This window comes from Daphnia magna, linkage group LG4 (genome assembly GCF_020631705.1).
Source record: "Daphnia magna isolate NIES linkage group LG4, ASM2063170v1.1, whole genome shotgun sequence".
Classification (NCBI taxonomy): domain Eukaryota; kingdom Metazoa; phylum Arthropoda; class Branchiopoda; order Diplostraca; family Daphniidae; genus Daphnia; species Daphnia magna.
The window spans coordinates 9,191,829-9,209,516 of NC_059185.1; the positions used below are offsets into that span (position 1 = coordinate 9,191,829).

The 17,688-nt window shown below is 39.8% G+C and overlaps 3 protein-coding genes and 1 long non-coding RNA gene across 5 annotated transcripts; all 4 read left to right on the plus strand.

Moving 5' to 3' along the window:
• The first annotated feature begins 3,145 nt into the window (after positions 1 to 3,145).
• Positions 3,146 to 4,360, plus strand: LOC123471583 (28S ribosomal protein S9, mitochondrial-like). 2 transcript variants are annotated; one of them, XR_006646387.1, is made up of 7 exons: positions 3,146 to 3,257; positions 3,323 to 3,482; positions 3,544 to 3,647; positions 3,705 to 3,878; positions 3,946 to 4,021; positions 4,082 to 4,157; positions 4,232 to 4,360. XR_006646387.1 is itself a non-coding variant. In XM_045173213.1 (6 exons), exons 1-5 carry the CDS (start codon positions 3,207 to 3,209, stop codon positions 3,982 to 3,984), a joined length of 528 nt encoding a protein of 175 aa, XP_045029148.1. In that variant the 5' UTR covers positions 3,146 to 3,206; the 3' UTR covers positions 3,985 to 4,021; positions 4,082 to 4,213. The 2 variants fall into 2 exon arrangements, 1 of the variants encoding a protein (XP_045029148.1); XM_045173213.1 differs by lacking the exon at positions 4,232 to 4,360 and having other exon boundaries at positions 4,082 to 4,213.
• Positions 4,361 to 5,783: 1,423 nt separating this feature from the next.
• LOC116920666 lies at positions 5,784 to 6,764 on the plus strand. The gene is made up of 2 exons (XM_032926769.2): positions 5,784 to 6,014; positions 6,261 to 6,764. Exons 1-2 carry the CDS (start codon positions 5,784 to 5,786, stop codon positions 6,762 to 6,764), a joined length of 735 nt encoding a protein of 244 aa, XP_032782660.2.
• Positions 6,765 to 10,339: 3,575 nt separating this feature from the next.
• On the plus strand, positions 10,340 to 10,914 carry LOC116920566. Its single transcript, XR_004392780.2, has 3 exons — positions 10,340 to 10,486; positions 10,547 to 10,709; positions 10,772 to 10,914. It is a non-coding gene; the product is annotated as an uncharacterized LOC116920566 (long non-coding RNA).
• A 2,589-nt stretch (positions 10,915 to 13,503) lies between these two features.
• On the plus strand, positions 13,504 to 14,146 carry LOC123471584. The gene is made up of 2 exons (XM_045173214.1): positions 13,504 to 13,865; positions 13,939 to 14,146. The coding sequence occupies exons 1-2, from the start codon at positions 13,627 to 13,629 to the stop codon at positions 14,096 to 14,098; spliced, it is 399 nt and encodes a 132-aa protein (XP_045029149.1). The 5' UTR covers positions 13,504 to 13,626; the 3' UTR covers positions 14,099 to 14,146.
• Positions 14,147 to 17,688: the final 3,542 nt, after the last annotated feature.

Genomic DNA, 17,688 nt, shown 5'->3' on the forward strand with positions numbered 1-17,688 from the left:
AAGGGTTATATTTGCTGTGTTAGCTATTTCGGGTGACGTGATGGTTAAATCTAGCGTAGATTCTTTGCCTTTGGTGGGGTCTATTCTTGTGCCCATGTTTTTAGGTGTTATTAGGCATGCTGCATGAGTGTTTAATAGAGCTTCATGGATTGATCTTCCTGCCTTGTTTTCCCGTGTGTTTGTTTCCCACATGCCATGGTGACCGTTGAAGTCCCCTCCTGTAACGAATGCGTCCGGGTTGGTGATTAGTGCTTCTACGTCTTCTACTTCACAATCTCCTTGTGGTATGTAAACTGAGGTAAAGGTAATGGTTTTGTTGTTGGTACATTTAATTTTGACACCAATTGCTTCAATGGTGTCCGTATTATTTAATATTAATGGTGTAAACTGTAGGGATTTGTGCACTAATATGGCCACTCCTCCACCCATCCTGTTTGGGCGGTCCTTCTTGAGGGTGTGGTATGTGCGAAACTTAACATTGTATGCGCTGTTCCAGTGTGTTTCACTTAGCAGCACTATTTCAGGTTGGATTAACGAAACGTAATTTCTAAATTCTTCTAATTTTGATTTTGTGAGCCCCCTCGCGTTCCATTGGATGCATTTTATTGAGGTGTTGTTTATTTGGGGTAATGTTCTATGCACCATCTTCGTAGTCAGTTCCGTCCATCATTTCATTCCATTCTTTTATTGGTTCGAACATGGGGCTTAGTAGCTGCGATTCGGGATTCGGTGTCCTTAACGTGATAGGATTTCTAAGGGGGTCCGTAGATGTTGTCATCTGTCTTTGATTTGTTTGATATGGGGTCGATCTAGTTGTTTGTCTGTTTAATTCTCCGCATAGGTTGTTCATTAATAGTTCCAGCCTGTCGAACCTGGATTCTTGTTGGATTGCTAGATCTGCCTGAGCGCCTTCCAACTTGTCGAATCTTGTATCGAAGTTTTTAATTTTTTCTTTCGTTTCTGCTAGGTCTTCCACCATAATTCTTATATCTCCTTGGATCTGAGGGATGGTTGACTCACGGATAACTTTAATCTCTTCTTGCAGCCTTTTTACTTGGTTGGCAAGTGCTGCCATCTCTGGTGTTTCTGCCGTCGTCGGTGCACCCTGCCCTGCTGGTGGGTTATTCGTGCGTCTCGCAATTGAGCTGTATAGCGTAGTTTGCCTGTAACGTGCTTCCCTGATTGAAATTCCTTCCAGGTATGCCATTTTTAGTATCTTTTTCATACTTTCGTACTCCGGGCATTGGTTACAATCAGATTCGTGTTCTGAACTGTTACAGTTGATGCAATTCCTAATACACACTTCATCTTCCTCATGTCGTTTACCGCATCTTTTACAGAACGTTTCGTTTAGACCGCATCTCGCGGACGTATGGCCTATACGCCAGCATTTGCGACACCTATAGGGCGTTGGAACTGACACCTGCACCTGGTAACTCATTGCGGCAATCTTTATCCTAGGTGGTATTACGTTTGCGAAGGTGAGTAGGACCGTTTCTGACCAGCTTTGCGGCTCTCCACGACACATTAGGCGTTTGACGTGTGTGACGTCCTGATACAGCAAATACAGCAAATCATTCCATAATCATCATAGTATGGGTTCGTTTTCCATCTGAGTTGTAATGTTCCAGTACATGCGACCAACCATTACTAGCCACGTTGTAGAATATGGCTTTACAAGTCTTTGGTTAAGGCACTCTAATTTTACTTAGAGATTTTGTAACTCATAAATCAGAATTATTTCCGAAGACATTGAAATTCCGCGTTTTATTTTCCCAATGAAATTTATTTTTACATTGAAATGTAACTGAACTCTTTAGGGAATCGAACCCTAAACCTTCTGCGTACCGCTCCGATGCTATACCGTAGTGCCATTATACATACACTTTGAATTTCAACTTTTACAAGGAACTTAAATGAAACTTGTTCACACTTGTAATAATAATTTCAAGTAGCCCAAGGTAAATTACTAAAACGCTTGTTAACTGTCAGTGAATAACGTCAATAAAGTAAATTAGCAAACATATTGTATCTTTTCGTAAAGATAAAATAAAAAAAAAAGAAAAAGATAAGAATGGATATAGATGCCCTGCACTCGCGACGAGTTATCTGGCATGTTCCCTTAATAAAGATGCATGTATTTTCTTCTGATGCAGCATATTTTCAAACAAACTATTAAGCTTAAATGAAATTTTTCCTTTATGATCAAATGGGATTTGAACCCATGACTAACTCCATAATAAGCAAGCGCTTATTAGGCGTCACCCTGTAGAAGTGCTTTATGGAGAAGGACAGCACGTACGACGAAATCGAGTCCGCCGCTTACTAGCATGAGCACGATCTTATCACGTCCGAACGTGCGCCGAATGTAAACGTTACACTGCTGCTCGTGTTTCTCCAATGTGAAACCTCCTTGCAATCCACAGATATCGAACAAGAAGTCATGCAACATTTTTCGTCCTGTAATTTGACACCAGCCGTTAAGATCAATGTTTCGCACTCAATAGAAAGGAAACCAACATACCGTTTTCAGTCAAATCATGGAACTGGATTCAGTAATATCAGCAATAGCGGAAATAATATGATGTGAAGATTTTGCGACGTAACGCAACTCTTCTGCAACCTCATCTACGCTGTCACAACGGGTCAGTAATACCATTTGCCGAGTCTCTAAGCCTTTAAACAATAGGCACTCCGTTTCTACTTGGATCTCGAATTACCCATCGCGAACATTTTTTCTCTCCACCGTTCTACCATAATAGAACAAAACAAAAACAAAAACATAAAAATGTTCAAATTATTTCTACTACATAATAACAACGCATGGGTTATTCTTTTAAACATATATACAGATTTAAAAAAAAAACACAAATACAACTAACTTTAAAACCAAATCAGAAGAAAAAAACAAAAACAATAAACGTAAATAATGACAATCACACAAAATTGGAACGCCCACCACGGACCGGTTGTTGACGAATTGGCGTTTCCGTGAACGGATCAAGGCCCGTTCAATAATGCCCATTGATTTTGAATTCGAAATTTTTGGAGAACGGATGTACGTCCGATCACTAGAGCCGTCTAGTGAAAGAATATAAACCCGCTAGAAGGTCCGATTTAGACGACAGCGAGATCGGAACATAGTCCGTGAACAGTTGAAGTTTGTGTTGCTTGATACATGATAGTGAAGTGCAGACGGTGTACACATGGCAGTGCTAAGAGAACTCGTAGTTTTCCCTTCAAAATGTTTTAGAGGGGTACATACAAACAGAACTTTGTTTATCAAATGACGTGGAGATTCAATCATTTTCAAATTATTTAGGTTCGATCATATTTTATTTCTGCTCCTCTGTTCCAAAATGGATCTCTTAAACTCAACGAATCAGTTTCAAAAGACGGTCGTGCATTAGATTTTGAACAGAGCGATACGAAAAAAATGAGCAAAGCTATGAAGTCATATATGGAGCGTGCCAAAATCCATGGTATCAATTTTCGTAAGAAGATTTGCAGCAAGCTTTGTGGCGTAATGTTTTTCCTTTGTAGACAATTTCATCAAACAGCAATTACATGAGTACAACATAGGAAAACGACATTTGGCTAACATGATGGGGAAAGACCCTGAGTTCTTCACACAAACTGATGTTGATGTAACTTTTATAACAGTGTGTGTACAGTTTCAATTATTTACCCTCTTTAATATTCAGGAGGCTATAAGATATTTGTTTCCATCTGGGCTGTTTGACCAACAAGCAAGACCAATGACGAAACATCCTGATGAGATCTATCCTAAACGTAAGGCAGCAGAATTTGATGTTAATGGGCGACCCTATCACAGTTTGTTCTACACATCAAAACCAAATTACTACACACTCATGCATGTAAAAGCAAAACATAGTAGTTTTACTATCAAATAATGAAATACCTAAATTTTTTGTTTGAAATAAGGATTTAGCAGCCGCCTTAAGAGACATGAAGATAAAATAATAAGCAGGGGAATTCAAAACCAAAAACCTATAGAATTGTAAATTGCGTTTGTTTATTCTTTATTTATATCTAAAATTTACTTTCCCATTGGATGTAGGTTTCTGTTTGGGTCTGAATGGATACCAAAACAAAAAATTGAGAATGTTCTTCTTGAGTCATTGACTGATGCTCAGGTGATAAATGATTTTTTTAGTGGGAAAACTGCACAATAACGTTTTATTCCCCTTTTCTTTATTCGTTTTGGTAGTATGCGAATTTGATCGAAAAGTTCGAACGCTTTAAGGTACGTCTACACTAGCAGTTTTTACAGACAAGTTACGGTCATACATACATACAGACTCGATACAGGCATACGGAAAGCTTATTCCGTTCAATCTACAATAGCGATTTTCCGTAAACGTATGCCTGTATGCCTGTGTGTCTGTAAGAAAAAAAGTTTGAAATGATTCAAACTTTTCCCGTAAGTGAGAGTTTCCGTAAGATGAAAAATAAGGTTCAGCCAATGAGAATAAAGTATATATTTTCAAATACTCTTTATTAATGCAACCACACATGACTGCAACATTGTCTGTAGAAATTCGTCTGCCACAGTCGTTGTGCGTATTAAAAAACTTGAATTTGAATAAAAAACATGGGGCCCAAACCATCTCCAAAGAAAAGAAATCCCCAAAGAAAATAACCGAAAAGTAAATACTTTAATTCTATTTGTTGCTTTTTCTCAGTTTATGTACAATTTTAATATTTTGTAGACTGAAACTAGAAACAAAAGACGTCAAGAGGTTCATTTTGTGTGTTAAAAATCATCCTGTATTGTATAATACTACATTGCACGATTACAAAGTTACAAAAGTTACAAAGTTACAAAGTGTTTGCCCTGCCTTCTGCAACGCCCATTTTCCGTATGATGTCTGTAAACCTATGTGCAGTGTAGATTGCGTTACGGAAAAACTGAAATAGCGTGGCAGTAAGACTGTATGCCGGTAGGCCTGTATGACCGTAACTTGTCTGTAAAAACTGCTAGTGTAGACGTACCTTTAGTCAACATCCATATTCTGTCATCGAGAAAGATTTCATCATGCAATTTCGACGTCAACTAGCTGCCCAAGTTGAAATACAACAAGTTCCTGAGGTAACATTAATCTGGATAATTCATCGTTATAGCAAGGAAAGTAATGAAGTGAGGTCGTATTCGATACTCCATTTATTATCTTAGTTGATGCGTGAGGGATCGAATGGTCTGCTTGATCAACGATTCTGTGCTTACTCTCGTCTCCCACTGTTTTTTCAATTTTAAAATATTTCTACGGCAAATCAGTGTTTCTTTTTCAAGTATTCCTATAGCAAAACTACCAGGGCGTGTACCAAAACAAGTTTCACCACTCTGCACCCGATTTTCACACCGTTTTCTCAATCGAAATTTCCGCAATAACATCAGAATTTGCTACTGTGACAGTTCGTTAGCAGAAAAGTCTCCCATCCCCCCGTCTGATTCCCAGTCAAAGCCGCGGGCCACCGCCCTTCTCCTTCTAAGTGTCTTTCTTCTCTCGTCCTACCTGCTGGTTTCAGGTATGGATTCTGAGAGCGGAGGGAACACCTTTGCACCCGAAGATAGTCTCGTCGATCATCTCGACGAATCGACTATTTCAGACGGGTCGCAAAAAGGGAAGGAAAGAACATGCGAGCGATGTAACTACAGATTTGTCACTAAAGGTGTGGGCAGAGGGAACTACAGGCTATGCCCTAACTGCAGAACAGAGATAAAGAAGGCAACAACTGAGCAGTCTACACCTAATTCCAGCATGGACACAAGTAAACAACTGAAACGGAACTATACACAAATAATATCACCTAGCTCGGAGGACCAAGGTGCACCGAAGAAAGAGTCTACGTGCTTAGATCATAACTACAGAACTCATGCCGACTCTCTAGAAGACTCGCTACTCAAAGTCGACGAAAGGGAACTGAGCGAATTAACGCATAAGGAACTTATCCAGCGCACCCTCAATATTGCATATGCAGCAAGGAAATACCAAGTCCAACTGAAGCAAACACAATCGTTCCTGATCGCAAAGACAAGCGAATTGGAGAAACAAAAACAACTTTTTCAAGAGGCTAAACTTGCCTTTGCTGACAAGGTAATAGCCGCGCACACCGAATCGAGTCAACGTAACGAAGGAACAAAGTCATACGCTGCCGCCACGAGAGGACCATCGGAGAACCACAAACACAACCAAACAACGGTAGCCTTCAAAATTAACCGGACTAGCGCAGGAGAACTTAACGTAGGCCTCATGGATAAGCTACTTAAGTCAAAAGAAATCGGAAACCCAATACCACTCAGAGTCAACACGAAAGACGACAAAGGTTTCATTACTTTCCAGAATCAACAAGATGCGGATAAAGCCCTCGATATAATCAGAACCAGTGAAGAGTGCAAAGCAGTCATAAACGACCCGAGAACCCAAGAAAAACTATACCCAGCAATCGGTCTTTTTGTCCCAATCGAGAACATGGATGAACTAAAAGAGGATATTAACTTCAGAAACAGCTTTATTGAAGGTACACTTCAAAAAATAGTCCAGATCCACAAATGCAACGACCAAGATCTAGGACATGTTAAAATGTATTTTACCTCCGCCGCGGTAAGGGATGAGGCGTTAAGTAGAAACAAAATTCACACGCGCTACAAACTAATCAAAATCGTCCCGATTGATGTAAACAGGGAAAGTAAGGCGATGCTACAAATGCAACAACTATGGGCACACCTCGTCACACTGTAAAGCCACCGCGCCAACCTGCGGTAAATGTTCAAGTAACCACGATTCCAGGTCCTGCAATGCATCCACCTTTAAATGCCCAAATTGCAAAAAGAATCACACGGCAGGAGACCCAAGCTGTCCAGATCAAATTAATGCAGTGAAACGGTATCGTCAACTTTTCAACATTTAGATGGAAGATAATCACACCTTAAATAAAGAGCACCCCATGCACTCTAAAAAGTTTCTCAAAATTAACCTCCGACACTGCAAGGCGGCCTCCGCTTTACTAGCAAAAACGATTGACGACTATAAAGTCGATATAGTAATGATCCAAGAACCGTACGCAATGAAAAGGCATGACCACTACGACCTAAAATACGTACCGGAAGGTTTCACTGCATTTCACAACCTTAGTGACCAACATCCGTACGGCTCCGCGATCCTGGTAAATAATGGAATCAAAGCGCATATGGAAAAGTGCTCGTCAAACGAGGTAGTGGTTGTTAAAATGTGCTCTGATAAATCCAAGTTCCTCCTAATAAGCGCTTACTGCCGACCATCATCCCCCTCAATTTCTTTAACCATCAAGAGCTATTTGAAGACTTACGAGACTGAACTAAGGAGAGCCGTTATCTGCATGGACTCCAACGCAAAGAGCCCTGTCTGGAACTCCCACTCCACTGATAAAAAGGAAAGGAACTAGAAAACCTTATAGCACATTTCTCCTTAAAGGTAGCAAATGCAAAGGTAGACTCCTAAATTTCATTCCGGCCGGCACAGCCTTTGTTGACGTTACACTACTAGGAGGCGATACCAACACAACAAGCTGGCAATTTTTACAGGATCACTCCTTGTCGGATCACCCCTATATATTTTTTGTTCTGTCGCAGACGCCACAAGCGCCTGGCACACGTACAGCTAAAAAACCACCAAGAGAAGGGGATATAGACGCTGATCTGTATATGGAGAACCTATCTAACGAACTGTCAGCTCATGATGTAACCCAAAGCAACCTGAAAGCTGGAGACGATATCGACAAATACGTAGAAGCTATATCATCAATCATCATATCAAGCGCAAATAAAAGCAAAATTAAAAATCAAAAACACAGACCACGTCCCTTGGCCCCCTGGTGGACAGAAAAACTTGACCGCCTACGAAAGGAAACCAGGAAAGCATTTAAAAAATGGTCCCGCTTCCACCGGACTGAAGACCAAGCCCGTTTCAAAGAAGCTAAGGGCACATACCAAAAACATATTCGTCAAGCCAAACGAGACTCGTTCAAAAAATTTATCAGTGATATGAACGGTAACGCAAACAGCGCGTTCAGAGAGATAAAAAAATCCGCGCGCTCCGCAACTTCTACACAGATGAAACTCGAAATAAATGTAAACGGACTCCTTACAGCGGACCCATCAATTGTCACATCCCGCTTCGCGGAACATTTCTTCCACACGGAAGGAAAATCAGACAAACCACACCAAGAAATTGAAAAATCTGTAATTAGGTCCTTAGCAGAAGACGTTCAAGATGTTTGTGCACCGATCATAGAAAATGAGATAAAGTTAGCGGCCAAAGCTCTAAAGAAAAAATCCGCGCCAGGTTGGGACGGCTTATCCACCGGCCTACTTATACTCTCCCTTCCGATTTTAATTAGATACATTCTCGTCCTTTTCAACGCCTGTCTCGTACATGGAAAATTTCCAAGGAGCTGGAAACAAGCGAGAGTATGTATCATTCGCAAGCCAGGGAAAGCCGACTACTCTGACGTGAATAGTTATAGGCCGATAAGCGTCCTACCGGCAATGAGTAAACTTTTCGAGAAAATTCTTCTGAGTCCACTTCAGCAGCTGGCTCTGATAGGAAACTGGGTGCATCCAAATCAACACGGTTTTCAAGCCAACTGCTCAACAGAATCAGCACTCCACTGCCTTGTCAATGAAGTCGAAACGGGGTTTCAAAAAAAGAATGTTACGGCATGCGCACTTATTGACATTAAGAGCGCTTTCGACACAGCATGGGCTCCTGCGATTCTACTAGCCCTTATCAAGAGACAGTGCCCACTCTCCCTTGTGAAAATTGTTAAGGATTTTCTGTCGCACAGGGTAGGCAAATTCGACCAACAACAAACAGACGAGCCTTTTTCAATACCTACAGGCTGCCCACAAGGTAGTTTACTCTCTCCCTTCCTTTGGAACGTTATGATCGACGACATATTACGGATTCCAGCAGACCTCAAGCTACAGGGGAAAATACTAGCATACGCAGACGACTTAACAGCAACATTACAACATAAGGACGAATCTATGGCAGTCAGACTACTGCAAGTGCTGACGGACGCTATCAAATCCCACCTGGGGAAATTAAAATTAAAAATCAACGCCGCGAAGACAGTACTTATTATCTTCAGTAGAAAGCATGCGCCATCGGATAACCTCTACCTGACTATGGATGAGCACCATATCTTACCAACCTCTCATACAAAACTACTAGGCCTAACTCTGGACTCAAAACTGAACTGGTCAGCACACCTCAACGAGAAGGATCGCCAAGTAAGGAAAATTTTCTTTTCCCTTCGCTCCTACGCCGGAAGAACTTGGGGTTTATCTGGGACACGCCTGGGAGCCTTATATAAAGCTCTGGTGGAACCCAGCCTTCTATATTGTTGCTCAGTCTGGGCATCCGCGATCAAAACGAAAATATAACCGGAAGAAACTACGACAAATCGAACGCCAATTCAACATCCTAATTTCCAAATCTTTCAAGACTGCCGACTCCGGAGCTCTCTCAGTTCTCACCGGATCCCTGCCTGTTGACTACAGAGTCTCAGAAATCACCCTAAGACGACTTCTCATGTCGAAACTCCAAACCTTTTCTCCTTACGCCCAGCAAGCCACAGAAACTCTCCTACCGGATATCGATAAAATTCTACGGAAGGAAGAAAAGGACGCCCGGCAACGGCTTCACGCATACAGGCAGACCCCCGTCGCAGATAAAGAAAGCCATAAGGACTGTGCTAGGAAATCTTTGGAGTAAGGAGTGGAGCGAATCGTCCCAAGGCAACACCACCAGGTCGTTTTTCCCATCGCCAAGCTGTTTCACCCAATTATCCTCTCATAACCTACCTCACCAAGTCATACAAATTCTATCAGGGCATAGCTATTTAAATGTCCACCAACATCGTCTCAAACTTTTAATCTCTCCTTCCTGTGCATGTTCCTCCCAATACGAAACTACGGAACATTTTATTTTCGATTGCCCCCTCTTTGCCAACCTCCGTGTCAATTTCATAGCAATATGCCTCTCAGAACTTAGTCTCTGGCCACCCCCAATCTCAAAAATCCATACATCTACCAAAGCCTTTCAAGAACTGTGCATATTTATCCTGACTTCCGACCGTCTATCCCCCCTAAGAAAGCGCACAAATCAATTTTTAGCCTAAATCTATCTAAGAATCAATTATAAATAAAAAATGCCAAATGGTACGCTGTATGTAAGGTACGAGTGGAACACTCAATGCATATGTATTTAAATAAAATCACGGGGAAAAACTCCAATAGGAGTAGTCCCTCTTAACAAAAAAAAAAAAAATGCGTGATGAATCGGGTCGCCCCTACATGACGTATAATGCCCGGCGAAAGACCTCTAATGCTACCGTGAAAGTAATTGGTCAGGGTACTGGTGTGATTAGCATTAACGAAACAGACATACACTTTTTCCAAAGAGAACAAGATAAAAAGCAGGTAACATGTGTCTTATTTTCTTATCTTAATGGTAACGTAATGAAAGTGTTTGTGTTTCAGATAATTTTCCCTTTACAATTCAACGATATGCTAGGGAAAGTTGACGTTGTGGCTACTGTGGACGGCTGAGGCACTTCTGCCCAATCGGGTGCGATTCGCCTTGGCATTTCCATGTGCCTGAGATCTTTCGTAAACGCAGAGACCATAGAGCGCATGCGTTTGGGTAACAATCGAGATATTAGATTCTTAACCTAAACATATTTAAATCAATATTTTTCCATTTAGCCGGACTTCTTTCATTTGACCCGCGAACACGTGAAAGGAAGAAGCCCGGTCAAGCTGGTGCTCGAAAAAGTTCACGTGGAAGAAACGATAGTCAACTTTAAAGTCTTATGGATGAGTAAATACAAATTAATCGATACATTTTTACAATGTTGTTGTTACTTGGTGTTAACTGTAAACTAAAGTTTACCCGAATCATGAACTAACTACTTTCAAAGCGTAGAGAAACGTTAATCTCTTTATTTAACAAGTCTCGCTCGATAAACACAGGTAATGACACTAAGTTGTTAACTTGTGAATATTTGTACGATCATTTTCACAGTGGCCTTTTTCAAACCCCCAGGAATGAATATTTGAATAAGACTTTAAGGGTAACGAGGTGTTATTAAGCATACTGCAAACCAGACTTGCCGTGATCGAAATCAATTTTCAATCGCGATCAAACTCAAACTCAAAAAATGATCGATCGATCAACTCATTTCTGCGCTCAAAATTTCTTATTCCACGCCATCTACTGATAATTTGTGGAAATATGCTCCCATAATTTAACTCGCAATGTTTAACATTTTTTCGTTTTACTGTACATGTTCGTTTTATTCACCGCTAGATGGCGTATGAAAAATGAAAAATTGATCGCTAAAATGAGTTTGATCGGCGATCAACTCATTCTGAACTGAGTTGATCGCCGATCAAACTCAAAAAATTGATCGATTGGCAAGTCTGATAGTGTTAAGGCAATTAGGACATGGGATAGAAGCTGATAAGTAAAACATTTTCCCTAGCATCCAGTCCAGCACTTTATAAAATATGTTGGCGCAATGGTATGTGGTGTTGAAATGATGCCTGTGCAATAATTATGCGAATTTTTTGTTTTTCAACACAAAACCAGAAATTCAGGTTTGAAAAAAATAAAACGAAAGGAATTTAGAATTTTTTTCCTTTTCAATATTTTTTTATGAAATGTACCAAATAGATAGCGCTTTTAAATACCTATCGATTGCCGTAAAACTTACGAAAATTCGCTGAAAACTTAGCTCGCAATTAATTATTTTATTTTATGACATTTTAGGGGAGGGGGGAGGGAGGGCCAAAAACAGATATTTTTGGGTACGTTGTTTGGTTACTAATATACACCAAAATAAACAGAAAATATATTATTGAGATTCTTTATTATATCTAGCATGTTTTGATGTGATATTTTACTTCGATTTTTATAGTTTAAGAACCACAAATTCCAATAAAATGTACCCCCGTTCCGTCGTAACGTTAATCGACGTTTGCTGTCACTGAAATTGATAAAAGCAAACTACTACATAAAACTGCGAAGGGAATCTTCATTTTTTCTCCAGTTCACTTTAGTTTACGAGCTAAAGAAAGATATAAAACTGGTTTAAAATAATAAATGCTGTTGTGATGGTAACCAGCCTTACGTTTTCGATAATCTTTCATTATCATCTCGTCTGATTTTGTCTATTTCAATTTACTTAATCGTACTCCTAGCTAGACTGAATGACTTATTGACGCCTAACAAATTCCGTTGCTAACCCAATAACCGAAGCTGACCGTCAACGAACGTCACGATGTGATGTTTGCCGTTGATAACTAAGCTTACCAGGCTTGAAGGGTAGGGGAGAGTGGGGCTAGTTGGCAGGAGGGCAAGTTTGCAATTCCGAATTTAGAAGAATTGTGTGAAAGAGGTTTTATTGAAATAATTCATAGTCAAAGATGTTTATTGTGCGCACATTTGTGCAAAGTTTTATAAATTTATCCCAAATAGTTTAGGAAATAGAAAATAACGAAATTTTTTGCGTCAAATCCACAATAGTTGCGTGCTTGGTATTCATCAATTTTATCTTTTCTTGGTATGCATATAATTTTTAAAAAATATTAGTTTCATAGAAAATTGTGTCCTCTATTGAACTGTAACAATGGATTTGTTTTCATCTATTATAAAGGAGTAATAAAAATTTGTATTTGAATAAACCCCGGGTTGGGGCAAGTTGATACATTGCAAGATGGGGCATGTCGGCATAGGCATTATACATGCATATGTATAGTACATGGCCTGTCCAAATGTCAGGGAATTGTAAGTCGAATTTTTGCTAGATATGACTTATGGTGAACAGTGGTATGCATTAGAGGCCAAAATTTGGCACATTTTAGGTGTTTCACTTTATACGATGTTCACCTGTGAAATGTTTGCCTGTGTAATAGTTTCTAGACTGTGTATTTGCCAGTAAACTAACTCTACCTAAGACGATACAACCATGCACTTATATACCACAAGATTGAAGGTTAAGAAGGGAGGGGTTTACAATAACTTTTACTTTTATCATTAACTATTATCCGCAGGGAAGGTTGCATTCGTGACGACCTTCTTGCTGGGTGGGGCTGCTGTTGCTAGGAGGAGTTGCTGCGGTCTATTACATTCCTTCGGCAAGAAGAAATTGGTCCTCCAATTTTTCTCTTTGTCTTCTGACTTTCTTCTCCTTCTTACTTCTCTTCGGCATGTGGCGTGGCAATGGTTGGGTGAAAACTTGTTTTTTACCCGTCACCTACTTTCTTTCCTTCACCGTTATTCTTGTTTGTTGGGCTACAGTATGAGGCACAAAATACAAGATATGTTTTCTATACCGTTATTCATTGTCTTTATGTTAATAAAGTGTTAGTTAATAATTGATGATCTAAGTTCCTTTTTACTGGAATGCTACTAAAGATTTCAATCAATTTTTTTTTTTTTTTCTTGTATGCTTTTCTTCTCTTCTCTTCTTTTAGTTTTTTCTTGCCGTTCTTTCACGTCGGTTCTTGGTTTTCTGTCGTTCGTTGTCGTTTCGTGTCATTTGTTTTGAGTTTTTAAAATGGAGGTTGATTCTTTACAATTTTTGTTGCGCCATCGGGGCAATTTTGATGATGTTTTGCATCTGATGGTGGTGTTGTTGTTTTCTTCGCCGTCTCGTTTCTCTGCTCGATTTCGACCCGAGGACAAGGAATTGGTAGTGCAGTTGCTGTTGTTTTCACTACTCAATAATCCCTGTGCTCCTTCCTCTACTTGCGATTTTGGCTTTCAGCGAGTTTGGATCGGTGATTATTACTACGTGTGAGTTGGTTTTCCTTTTCTTTCTTTTTTATGTTTCCGATTTTGTTAACGTTTTGTTATTATCTGTTTTTAGCCGATATCCTGGATATGCGAGATACCGCGATCTTTATCCTCAACATCTCGCTAGGTTGTTGTGGTGGTTGGAGTCAGGCGAGGATATTTTCTATCCCACTTCTCGGTCTGCGGTGTTTTTACCGGAATGCCTGCTGGAGGAATTCGAAGATTCTGTCTAATGAATGCAATTTGTTGTTGTAATGTTTTCATTTTAGTGTTTTTGTTGTAGTAGTGGTAATAAACTGTTGTTGGTTCTTTAATTTTTGTTTTGCTTCAATCTTATTCATTGCCAGAAGCCTTTCTCTTGCGGCTTCTTATACATTTCCAATCTTCGAATATGTTTCTCCTATGTTCATCAAACGCGTAATCCCGCGGGGTGTTTCCATTGATATCAGTTATGTCTAGATCTGCTCCGTGTTCCAATAAGATATTTGCTATGAGATCTTGCCTATACATTGTGGCTAGGTGTAGGGCCGTATAGTTTCCTGGTTTAGTAGTTTGATTGATGTTAATGTGAATTTTCTTTTCACATGCTGCCCTAGCGAGAGTGTTGTTTCCATGTTTGGAGGCATAATGTAGGACGGTGCTGTTGTCCTTTGCCATTTGTGCCACGTTGGAACTTATCCACAAATAACTAGCCACTTCTTCATGCCCGTAGGCGATGGCGACCATTAGCGGTGTTTCTCCAAGGCTATTGTACGATGAAAACTTGTATTTGTGATATCGTAATATCCTGATCAAGAGCTTGTTATTTTCTGCTGCCGCTCTATGTGCAATGGTCTGGCCATCCTCTTCTATATCTGGGTCAGCTCCGTAGTCTAACAGTAAATCCGTTATGTCCAGTTTTCGGGCTTTCACGCTTGTATGAAGTAGTGTTTTGTCGTTAAATTTCTGGTTTAGAAATTCTGCCTTCGGATGGTAATCCCATGCAGCGGGGCCCAATTTTTGGATGATACACCTTCTTATTTCTTCCCTTGGAGCGTCTATCATTTCTAAGAAAATTTCTTGCTCACGTAGTCGTGTAATGGCTTGCGTTCGTTTCTGAACGGCATCTGCTCTTGCTGCCGATAAAGTTGGGTGCGTTTTCATCGCACAGTTGCTACATTTAGATAGTGTTGCCTTTTGTGTAGTATTTGGATTAAATTCGAACGTTGGTGGGTAAAAACCATAATCCCCGAAGAGCCCATCTCGTTGTGTTTCACTTTCTGTTTCACTTTCACTTTCGATCACTAAGTAGTTTATTTCTGGTTGACTTTCACTATCACTTGCTTCATTACGTTGCACTGCGTCTTCACTTTTTTTTTTTTTTAGTTAAAACTTCCACTTTTACTTAACACTTGTGTGTTTGGTTGCTGTTTAAACACTAATCGTGTAACAAAGACAATTCACTTGAAGTTTTCATATTTTGAGTTTTTTTAATACATTTACCACTTTCCCCTTTCACCCAAAATAAAAACTTATTAGGTTTGTTTGTTTTTTTTTTTTTTTTTTTTTTTTTAATGTTAGTTGTTTTTAGATTCAACTTCTGTTGAGCATCTGCAAAGGTCTTCCCATGCCATTCCATAACCCACAACGTAAGTGCAAGTCGTGTGTTTTCCTGTGCATTTGCGAGCTTGATCGGATTCCCAGTTTTCTTCCATGACAGGATAAATATTACGTTGTTTCGGTGCGCTTGGTTGAGCCGGGCGTGATTGTGTGGGTCTTTCCATGGTAAGAGGTGTAGGAGCCGTCATCCTAGTGAACGGTTGCTCTATTATTTCTTCCGGTGGTTGAGTGCTTGGATTTGGGATCATTGAAGTTAATTCGTGCGCTTCTTCCGTATTTATTCCATAACGTCTTAATCTTCTAGCTTGTCGAATTTTTTCCATGATTCTTGTAAAAGGGTCACAAATGATCAATATGCGTAGGGATATGATGAATACAATGAATCCTATGATAGATAGGATAAGAATTTTAATGTGTCGAACCATGAGAACATGGTTCCTATCTGATTATCCTGTTTTTCTGACATCACTATGTCAGAAACAGATTTTGAATTTGATTCCTGCATTAGGCCTACTAGATCGTTTAGGATATTTAATTGTTTCATTTCCATTTTTTCATGCGCTGGATGGCTCTTCAGACTGTAGTCGAAATCGTTCAAGTGCAACTCTTCGAACTCTGTGATAAGGTCTAAGTTCGGCATGTGAATGCTTGCTTTTTGTTTTACCCACTCTCCGTCTGTTGAATTATGTTCCCAGGTTTGATGGAATCCATTTAAATTTACTAAATGAGTTTTCCAAAAGCAATCGGAATATGGATGTATGGACCATCCATCTACTCCAATTGTGCAGTTTTTATCTTCATAAGTAAAGAATGGTTGAAATCCACATTTGGATTCTTTTGCGGAGATGAAAATTCGTTTGGTTTCACATTGTTGAAGTGTCATCGCTTGTCCGAAGCCTTGCAGTCTCGTACAGATGGGTAATCCGAGCGCTGAAGCAGCAAGAATTCCGTTACTTTGAGCTAAAATCACCGCTTGAGTTTTCTTTATCGTTGATAGTTGACAATATACGTCGCGAATTTCTTTTGCAAGTTTGTTTTCGTGTTCTGTTTCTATACTTATTTTATATTGCTCATGCATTTTTGAAATATCGAATTTAATTTTGTCGCCGAATTCTTCTATATTTTGGGGTAGACCGCTTTCTGTTTCGTTTTTTGTTGGTACCTCCGGTACTTGTTCTAGTGTTAAAGATGCTGCCTCGGGTATTTCTTGCTGAGATGTTTTTTCAGTGTCATCAATAATTTCCATTATTGCATCTTCCATACCAGTGTGATTTTTCGTAACTGGAGGATCTTCTATTTTTTCAGTTGTTGTGTTATTTGTTGTTGAATTGCTTATTACTTCAGTTGTTGTTGTCGTCGCCATAGTTGTCGTTGATGGTAGTGCAGTGGACGTGGTTTCAGTTGTAGTTGATGGCAATGTAGGTTCAGTACTTGGAGTTGTAGGCCTAGTGGTTGTAGTTGTTGGCTCAGTAGTTGTAGTTGTAGCTGTGGTAGTTGTAGTTGTAGGCAGGGTGGTTGTAGTTGTAGGCTTATTTGTTGTAGTTGTAGGCGTAGTAGTTGTAGTCGTAGACTTTGTTGTTGTAGTTGTAGGCGTAGTAGTTGTAGACTTTGTTGTTGTAGTTGTAGGCGTAGTAGTTGTAGTCGTAGGCTGATTTGTTGTAGTTGTAGGCGTAGTAGCTGTAGTCGTAGACTTTGTTGTTGTAGTTGTAGGCGTAGTAGTTGTAGTCGTAGGCTTATTTGTTGTAGTTGTAGGCGTAGTAGTTGTAGTCGTAGACTTTGTTGTTGTAGTTGTAGGCGTAGTAGTTGTAGTCGTAGGCTTATTTGTTGTAGTTGTAGGCGTAGTAGTTGTAGTCGTAGACTTTGTTGTTGTAGTTGTAGGCGTAGTAGTTGTAGACTTCGTTGTTGTAGTTGTAGGCGTAGTAGTTGTAGTCGTAGGCTTATTTGTTGTAGTTGTAGGTTTTGTTGTTGTAGTTGTAGGCTTGGTTGTCGTAGTCGTAGGCTTAGTTGTGGCCTTGGGGAAAACTACCCTTTTTCAAATTTCCCAAATGTTTTACAACACACCCGCCGGGTGTGTTGTGGCGAAAGGGGTTGTTGAAAAAGGGTAGTTTTTCTAATGTAAACTAGGTTATATAAGTTAAAAAACTAGAGTATTTGGGGATTTTAATGTTATTTCGTTTATATGCAGCATTAATTTTAAGACTAAAATTTCGACGAATAATTTTAA

Excerpts from the sequence above, each read along its gene's own strand:
- LOC123471583 (XM_045173213.1), top strand. The coding sequence starts at position 3,207 with ATGGCAGTGCTAAGAGAACTCGTAGTTTTCCCTTCAAAATGTTTTAGA. Across the intron at positions 3,483-3,543 it reads GGAGCGTGCCAAAATCCATG|ACAATTTCATCAAACAGCAA; the intron begins GTATCAATTTTC and ends TTTCCTTTGTAG. Across the intron at positions 3,648-3,704 it reads TCACACAAACTGATGTTGAT|GAGGCTATAAGATATTTGTT; the intron begins GTAACTTTTATA and ends TTTAATATTCAG.
- LOC116920666 (XM_032926769.2), top strand. The coding sequence starts at position 5,784 with ATGGACACAAGTAAACAACTGAAACGGAACTATACACAAATAATATCA. Across the intron at positions 6,015-6,260 it reads CATATGCAGCAAGGAAATAC|CTTAACGTAGGCCTCATGGA; the intron begins CAAGTCCAACTG and ends AGCGCAGGAGAA.
- LOC123471584 (XM_045173214.1), top strand. The coding sequence starts at position 13,627 with ATGGAGGTTGATTCTTTACAATTTTTGTTGCGCCATCGGGGCAATTTT. Across the intron at positions 13,866-13,938 it reads ATCGGTGATTATTACTACGT|CCGATATCCTGGATATGCGA; the intron begins GTGAGTTGGTTT and ends ATCTGTTTTTAG.